General features: G+C 39.7%; 1 protein-coding gene across 1 annotated transcript in view; it reads right to left on the bottom strand.

Moving 5' to 3' along the window:
- Window positions 1-9,427, bottom strand: part of FGD6 (FYVE, RhoGEF and PH domain containing 6) — a 116,005-nt gene that overhangs the window by 45,552 nt on the left and 61,026 nt on the right. Inside the window, exons 4-5 of the mRNA XM_019515067.1 lie at window positions 4,003-4,072; window positions 3,879-3,909 (exon numbers count right to left, since the gene is read on the bottom strand). Of these exons, the coding sequence (XP_019370612.1) occupies window positions 3,879-3,909; window positions 4,003-4,072 (101 nt within the window). The remainder of the gene's footprint in view (window positions 1-3,878; window positions 3,910-4,002; window positions 4,073-9,427) is intronic.

Raw genomic sequence — 9,427 nt, 5'->3', positions numbered from 1 at the left:
ACACCCCTCTCCTTCCCCCCCACTCCCAACAGTCCCCAAGCTCCAGCCCTCCACCCCTACCCCCATTCCATAGACTTGTCTGTATCCAACTACTGGAACTTCTCCCACTGTCCTGCCTGGCTGTATCTCAGCCATGTGCATATGCACAGGCTTGTGGCACCCCCTGCCTCCATTCACTCTTCCCCCACTCCCCTGAGGCCCAAAGAGCCCCTTGCAGGCTGGAAAGCTGCCAGTCTGCAAGAGAAAACCTGCTGTTTTCTGCTTCAATGAAGAAAATTTGCGTTCCTCTCCTTCAAAGGAAAAAAATCCGTGATTTTCTCCTTTAAAAAGGAAAACCAGCATTTTTCTACAGAAAACAAAAAAGCCAGATCCCTGGTGATGAGGTAGAGAGGATCAAGGCTTTAACTACTAGCCTAGCACTCTCAGCCTGGGCTCTGAAAGTCTGAAACAGGAACCAATGGAGCATATCAGAACTGGAATGGCATGCAAAAGTTCTATGAACATGCTTTCTTAATTATTTTTTAAGATCTTACCATCTCTGGAATATACACCATATATTCTTATATACACCATGCCCCTGGATATAATACACACCCTAAGCCAAGCACCAGGTCTGATCCCGCATGCTGGCTCTGAAGCTGGTTGAACCCAACACACCAAGTTTGGGACCACATGCTGGATCCATAACCATGTTGGACTGGACTTGGCATGTCTAGTCCAAGGCCATGTACCAAATCTGATTCTACATATCAGCTCCAGGGGCATATGCTGGGACTGACCTTGTGTACTAGCTCTGGCCTCGCATGCCGAGTCCAAGGCCACACACTGGCTCCAGTCATGTACTTGGCTCTGCAGTTATGTGCCAGATCCAACCCAGCACAGAGCCCCAGAACCAAAATGTGTTGTCATGGACTCCAGCGTGCCAGGTTCAGGCCATGGACCAACCCTGTGCATCAGCCCAATTCAGTGCACGGGTAGTGGTGGGATCCCCATGAGTATGGAAATTTGGTATGAAAGGGAAGGAAGGAAAGGAACAGTGGCAGCACTAATTCCCAGAACTACTCCCCTCCAACAAATTTCCTGACCCATGCAAATCCCTTTTCCTTGCATATAATGCGTACCCCCAATTTTCCCCAGCTGGTTTTGGGGGAAAAAGGTGCAGGTGATATACAAGAAATAAAAGTATTCAAAACCTTCAGGAGTACTCTTCTACTTAAACACAATACCAGTTCCCATAAACTTTGCCAAGAGGAATGATGGCTCTCTTTTTAATGATCAAAAATTTTAAAAAAAAGTTTCCCAGAGAGCCCTGTTCTGAGTGCAGATTTTCCAGATTAAATTGTACATGCTTTTCTATATTACAATCAATCAGAGCTAAACTCCATTAAGATCACAGCACCCCTGAGCAAGGCACAGTACAATCAATCACAACCTCAAATAGTTTATGGGTTAAGCGAGACAGAGACAGAGAGAAGTGATCACCGTAAAGTGTACTTAACAGCTGGCAAACAATTAAAAACTGATAACTGAAGGTTCCGCTATTTTAAACATTATCAGCCCATAACTCAGTCTATCCAACTCTTCTGTTCCAATCAGTACTTAATATTATTGAGGCTTGTACTAAAAGTACAGTGCCAAGTACAATTTATAAATTAACCATCATTGCCTGCTATGACTTTTTAAAATTCAAATCCTAATACTATAAGAAGAAAATTACTCAAGAGGGAAAGAAAAAAAAAGTCAACAGGTATTCTAGTAATATTTCCATTTCCTGTATTCAAGGGGATGCATGGAAAAAATGCATCTGTGTCTGATTTGGTAGAATGTGCTACACAACATAATCATTAGTTAAAGACTACTTCTCCTCCCTGGGAAATAAACTGTACTCAACATGCAGACTGGAAAAACATGAAGGTAAGGCTAATGTAATGATGATAAGAAACTATATTTTATCAGTACACTGATCTGATTTAAAACATTTTATTCATCAATGTACTTGCTTACATAATCTATTCTTAACACTTTGGCTATATGGTCTGCCAATGCGTTAGACACCCAAATCATATGCCAACAGAAATCTAAACTCCTCATTAGGTACTATTCCTTTCATCTTTTGTCGTTGTTTTTACAATACCCAATTGTTTTGCTGGCGGACCAGGTTATTTGGGTAACTGTGATATCTTTTATTAAACCAACTGAATAGTTGGAAAAAAATTTCTCTGTAAGCTTTCAGGAACAGGCAACCTTCTTCAGGCATAGGGAGAGTCTGCCATTGTTCTCTCTATAGTTAAATAGAAGCTTAAGCCAATAGGCAAAATGCAGGCTGTGAAAATGCAATTGCATGGCCAGGAAGATCAGAGGGGATAGGAGTTAATGGGGGTGTGACAGATAGCTTGGGGGGGAAGCAGGAAACAAAAGAAGGGAATGTAGCCAGTAAAATGTAGAGAGGTTACCTGGGGTTACTGGATGGCAGGCAGGTTTATAATGTGATGTAATTCCAATTACTGGAATAAGAAATATAAAGCCTGCCAACACATCTCTACCACTCCCACAACAGAATCATCACTAGACCTGGATCTTACCCCTGCACCTCCAGAAATGTAATACAGCTAATCCAGTGCAATGAATGCCTTGATGGAAACTACGTAGGAAAAAACAAACCACTGTGTACCAGAACGAATGCACACCAAAAATCTATCAAATAAAAATACTCTATTACCTGCGGGTGCATATTTCTCACAAGACAACCACTCTCTCCTCAGTCTCTCAGTTTCAGTCTTCAAAGGGAATTTACAAAATACCTTTCCTAGACAAGCCTACAAACTTCACTTCAGAAATCTACCAGATACAAAAAATCACGGACTAAATATAGACACTAGACTTATGGCACATTACAATCTGCCTGCCATCCAATAACCCCAAGTAACCTCTCTACATTTGACCAGTTAACATTTCATCACCTGTTGACATTCTCCTCTTTTATTCCCCCTGCACCTGTCTTACACCCATTAACTCCTATCCCCGCCGATCTTCCCTGACACGCATTTGCATTTTCACACACTTGCATTTGGCATATTGGCTTAAGTTTTTATTTGACCCCTGAGAGAACACCAGCAGACTCTCCAAATGCCTGAAGAAGGATATCTGTGCCCAAGAACTTTCAAAGAACAATTTTTCCAACTATTCAGTTGGTCTAATAAAAGATATCACAGTTACCCACTTAATCTTGTCTGCCTATGTGCTTAGATCAATACGGCTACAACCAACACCCCTAAAATATGATTGTTTCATATTTGGCATACAAGGTAAAGATGATACACAATGGCACTAGCTGGACTTGAATAAATATTAATTTGCACATTTCTATCCTTGGACATTGGTACTATATAGACTTGTGTTATACCCAGGTAAGGCAATTTGAATACCTGTAAATAGTTGGAGTTCTAAACATAATTTGACAGTAACAAATGAAGTATAAAAGCCTAGGGAAAATAATCTAATGAATAAGTAATTTTATATATGGCATATATAATGAAAGCTATTGAGTTTTATGAAACATTCTTACAAAAGAAAAATGTATATTGCCTACTACCCAAGATTAAAACGATTAACTATATATTATTATTCAGTCAGACTTCTATTAAATTAAAATCTGCATTTGCATCATGGCAAGGGGGAGTAGGGAGAGGAACATTAATATATTTATCCAGTCTACTTATTATGGAAAAGTGCTAGGAATTTTTCAGTAATTCTTACACTACCATGTAATATGTTTTAATAGGTTGCTTTAAATGAGGAAACGTTAAGGGAAATGAAGTTCATTAGACTACAACATACAGGTTTAACATTAAACAGAACAAATGTTACTAGATACTTACAATGTGCAAGAGCTTTAGCACATCCACAAACCTGTTTGAAAAGCAACAAAAAGCAAACCATTATGTTTGAACTGTTGTACTGAAATAAATCAAAATAAGTATCAAGTTCAGAACTGACACTTACACTTTTTCTGAGCTCATAATCTCTTTAGCGATATGGTAAACTTTTGTTTTCTTTTCAGCTGCCTTACTCTGCAAATAAAATGATAACATTATTCTGTGCTCACGACACACATGTAACAAAGATCAGTTTCAAGCAAGTAACGCCTCAAATCCAATGTTTATATCCCCCACTCCCAAATTTCCTACTAAAAAAAATTTGTGGCATAAAGGCCATGGGTGGGAAATCAGCCATGCAAGATACAGCACAAAGATGGACCCTGAATTTCCATGGAGCCCCAAAGAAGCTACCTAAGTGAAGATATCCATTTGAACAGAGCAATTTATGGGATTAGGGCCAAAATTTTAACATGGTGCAGGACATAAGTATAGTAAACAAATAGATGGGAAGGACAGAACGATGTTCATATGCAACCTAATTGTGTGTGCCATATAAAAAAAGAAATTAGCAGTTCTAGTTTGCCAAGTGCCAGTCCCAGTTACTGGCTACAATATATCTATAATATATTCAGGTTTAATTAAAATAGGGTGTGGAGGAAGAAGCGATGTGGATTAATAAATCCTAAATAATCAGATACATAACCTATAGAACAAAAAGCCATCTGAAGTTCTGGTGGAATCATATTCACTGTTGCAATAAAGTACAGGTAATAAATTCATGTTAACCTTAGATATCATTCCACTGATATACATTTGTTAATTATTTTAAAAATAAGATGGCAATATTATTTCTTTTCCTCCTTCAGCACTATGCCAAAGAAAGGACAGTAATGTGATTATCATGCTGTACATTTTTATTCCAGGCTATGTACTTTCAACGTCATATGGCATTGAAACCATATACAACACATTTATTATTCTGGTGTCACAAGACACTACCTAATGCAATAAACAAGCAGAAGAGATAGAACAGGGGATTCACAACCAGAGTGTCATGGCACCCTGGGGTACTAGGAAACACTTTTTGGAGTGAGGAGATAAAGAGAAAAGGTAGGTGTGAGGAAATAAATGGAGGTTCAGGCTCCAGCCTGCCTGGCTGCTCCTCAGCCTCTGCTGCCTAGACCCTCTGCAAGGAGGTTAGTATTATAATACATAAATTAGTCTTTGAAATGGGGTGCTGCCCAATTCATAAATCTATGGAGGGGTGCCTTGAGTCTAAAAAGGTTGAGAACCACTGAGATAACAGGTAACAAAACTGTGACTATCTGAGGGGTTAAATTTTGAACCTTTAAGCAATTTATGCAAGTTACAATGGGCAGGTCTACACTTTGCCCTACAGCAACACTGTTACTGCACCATGCTTTAGTACTTTTTTTGGAAGTACCAAAACAAGGTGCAGTAACCACCTGTATTGCACCGTATGTGCAGCGCACGGGGTTTTTTTTGCAACCACTTTGCCATAGCAGCACGCTATAATGGGGGAGCATGCTGCTATGGTGAAGTAACTGTTGGTCATGTGCAGACACCTATGGGTGCTACATCGTTGTAGAGCATTGCTATGGTGACGCAGAGTCACGTGTAGATGTGCCCAATGCAGATGTGCTTCAACATCCTGCATAACACAACAATTTCTTCTCCAGGTAAAAAGCAACTAGAAGTTTTATTACTATATTAGGGACTGAGAGTATACTATTCAGTTAAAAATATAGTCTGCAGGGCTGTGAAATAGGAGCTACATTATCAGGAGCAGCTAACTGGCAGCTAAATTGCAGAAGAAAGGCTAGCTTGATTAGTGGAACATTAAAACCATTAAAAAGGAGGGTTGTTAACACCTGTGGAATGAATTTAGAAGAAATCAGGTAGATTTTCATGAGCCAGGAAGTCTATTCATGTTCTCACTGCTGCCCAACTAGAAATGCTGCCAAGCAGCTGGTTTCAGGGAGGCCCAGAAATCAAGAGGCATCCAACTGCGCCAGCATGCTCTCCCTGGCTCCACACCTCATTGGAATCAATAGCATTGTATGTAGACCATTGTTCCACAGGTATAAGCATTCTGAACACTACCACCTCATGCCTAGCTCTCCTTTAAACAGAAACCAGCATATAATTCTTGAGAGTTTAAAATCAAATTGTAGCATCCATGATACTGACAGGTAGGCCTAAAAATGAAATACCCCTTTGAAAGAAGACATTAAGGCTCTGGATGGATGCAATGCTTGAAGTGCTCCAAACTGCAAACATGCAGACATGCTGTAATACTTCCAAGTGATCCTTAAAAAATAAGGAACAACTTTGCAGTGCTTTTTTTTTTTTTTTAAAACACTTCCTGGAATGTCTGGACAGTCAGAGTGCAACAGGAGAGCTGATGGGTCCCTTGGCATCCCACAGTGCTCTGCCCTTCCCCCCCGCCTACAGGGGGAGGGGCTGAAGCCGGGTCAGGTGAACAGCCAATGAGTGCTGTCCTGTGCACTCTGTCATCCTTGATAATCTCATGCAAGGAATCATTCAAGGAATTCCTTTCTCCAACACCAGGGCTGGAGAGAAGTAACCTGACCTGCCTCTAATCTCCTGGTTTGGTAGGGGACAAAAGAACAGTAGAGACTAAACAGGATCTCCCAGTTCTAGTGGGAAGCATACTGCCATCCTTAGCAATCTCTGGAGTCCAAGACCCATGCAATTGAACCCGTCTCTTCAGCTTCAGGGTTGGAGAGTATGACCCTGTGTGTGGCACTTTATGCTTGGAACTGGGAGACCAGAGCCTGAGTGCACAAGGAAGCATGCATCAGCTGTAAATCTGACTCTTCCTCCCTACTGCCTGGGTTTGGGGGCAGACCTAAAGGACCAAGCAACACTTTTGTCACTCCCCCCCCCCGACCGCAGAGCACATCACTGCATGGTACTGCAGCGATTCAAAATCACTCTGCTGAATGTTTGTCCATATCCTGAAGCATTCCGAATCTGAAGCACACCAAACCAGAGCAGAATATGGAGCGTTTCAAATGTACATCTGTCCATGGCCTAAGAGTGAAATTCTAGGTCTGTCTGCCATTGATACAAGTTATATGTGTATTTGCCATAAGTCCAGCTCATCATTAAAACTACATTCAGACAAAACGATGGTACAAAACTTTCTATATCTTGATGGAAAAGAGAATCAACAAAGCATGTGTTGCCAACACTAGGTAACTAACAAATGAAATATATATTTTTTTTAAATGATGCAATTGTAAAATACCAATGCAAATTAAAGTTCAAAATAAGATATCACTGCCCATCATTTCTGACCCCATTTGGAATAAAGCTTCTCATGGCAACTAATGCTGAAATCCTAGGATTCAAAGTTTTGACTCTTGATTTCTCTCAACTGAAAACTGAGGCATTCTTCCTCAGTCATTGTATTTGAAGAAACATTTAGTGTACCCACTATATTGGATAAAAAGCATAAACTTAAGTCTGGATGTTTGCAAAGAAAAACAAAACAAAAATAACTAAACAGCTGATCACTGATGTAAAGATAATTTCCTTTTCCTCTACAGCTGCAAAAACTGTGAGCAAAATTTTAGGCAAGAAGCAAATTGCTAGTAAAGTTAATCTCCAGCTGTCAAATCCATGTGCCATAGGCCAGCTGAAGCAAGTTAAAAAAACAGATGGTTCAGCCACCCGTTCTGAGCTGCACCACAGCCAGCTAACATTCAATGAAATATGAGAAGTTTCATAACAAATATGTGCTCCAACTCTGCATTCCTAGAAATCTCTCTCAAACTTTTGCAAAAGACTTTTTAATCAAGAAGAGTTAGCTTATACAAATGCACATAATTCTAATCATTTCCATCAAAACAGACTGTTCCCTCTTTCTCCCTTCCCAAACATTTCTCCAGATAAATGTTGATTCCCTAAAATCAGAGTTCAGAGCACTAGTAGGAAATTCAAACTTGTTACAAGGTTTTACCTACTTAAACTTTTTTCTAACAACATAAAATCCGTATCAATTATGTCCCATAATATTCCACTGTGGAGCAAAGGGATAGTTCACTTGGAAGGAGGTGAAGAAACAGTAATCCCAGCAGGTCAGAAGGCAGAGGCCAGACTACACTAGAAGGCTGAAGGGAACTTCTAATGCTTATGAGAGAAGATAAGGGGCATCCACAGAAGGGCGAGAGATGGACAATACCCCAGATGCTCATTTGATTTAAAAAGAGAGAGTAATTATACTACCAGAACACCTTTGGCTTGAAGAAGGAACAACAGACAAGAACTATATGGGACTGAAGTGCAGGGAGGAGTCTTCTAAACTATCCTATCCAGTACACACAGAAGCTAGGAGAGACCAGGCCTTTGATGCAAATTAGTGGCTTACAACTCACTAGGACACTTACGGCAGAACAGGCCCACTAGAATGCCTACAAGTAAAATGCCTCCAAAAAGTTCTTCTAGTGAATCCACAAAACAAACACTGTACTGCGCCAGTATGAAAATAGTGAATTGAGAAATTTAAATGAATAATAATCCAGCAAAATAAAAATCAGTCGACAAGTAAAAACCTCTTTAATGTCATCTGCTCCATGATGAGTAGATACAAGCAGGAAAGGCTATGACTGAGGGCCAAAGCTTGCTGTTAGAACCGAGAAATAGGGATTCAACACTAATTCCAATACAGGGAGCTGGTGTTTCAAGCTACAGGAAAGCACGAGCTGAAAACCAGTTAAGAGGCAGGATGCTTTATTCCCTCAGTGCCAGAAAGACAGTGTCTACACTACACATGCAGCAAAAACAGTTAACTTATTTGAAAAATACATGTGGCAGGACGTACTAATTTAAGTGTTGCCTGGAAAAACAGAAGTTATTATAAAGTAGCCATTTTCTTCAAACACAGAGCTGAAACACATCTACACTGTAATAGTTTTATTTACCCCTACCCCTTCAAATTGCTGAGCTGCTTTTGGACTGGCCAGAGCAGGTCTAGCTCCCCATTCACTGGTTCCCCCAGTCTTGGTCAGTGGTTTCAAGTGTTTTCCAGCGCACCAAGCAGAATCCTGAAGGCCCATGAAATTGATATTTTATTAATGGTGCAATTTGATACATGCAAATAAAGCCAGTCAAGCCTGCCTGTTTCACACAGACTTAAAGAGGTATTAAGAATGAACTAATGGACCAGGCAGTGCACACTCTTTCATGACCTTATGAAGAAAGCACATGTTAACACATCCAAGACTTGCAAATCCAGAGCAAATTTGAAGTTTTAAAAAGATAAATATTGCTAAGTTATCAAAAGGAAAAAAAAAAAAAAAAAAAAAAAAGAGAAAATCCTTATATTTAACAGAAATATATTTTTTAAGCATCTTATATAACGATATCAAACAAAGCCTTTTCAAGCTCTGGGAAACTAAAAAAAAGTGAATACAGATAGTTTAAAAAAAAAAAAAAAAAAAAAAAAAAAAAAAAACCCCCCTTTTTTTTTAAAAATCTTTTGTTGAACTCAGAGTATCTTC

The sequence above is a fragment of the Gavialis gangeticus genome, unplaced genomic scaffold (assembly GCF_001723915.1).
Source record: "Gavialis gangeticus isolate Ggan-Ray unplaced genomic scaffold, GavGan_comp1, whole genome shotgun sequence".
In the NCBI taxonomy this organism is placed as follows: domain Eukaryota; kingdom Metazoa; phylum Chordata; order Crocodylia; family Gavialidae; genus Gavialis; species Gavialis gangeticus.
Note: the sequence above shows the minus strand (reverse complement) of the source record. Positions and strands in the feature narration are given on the sequence as shown.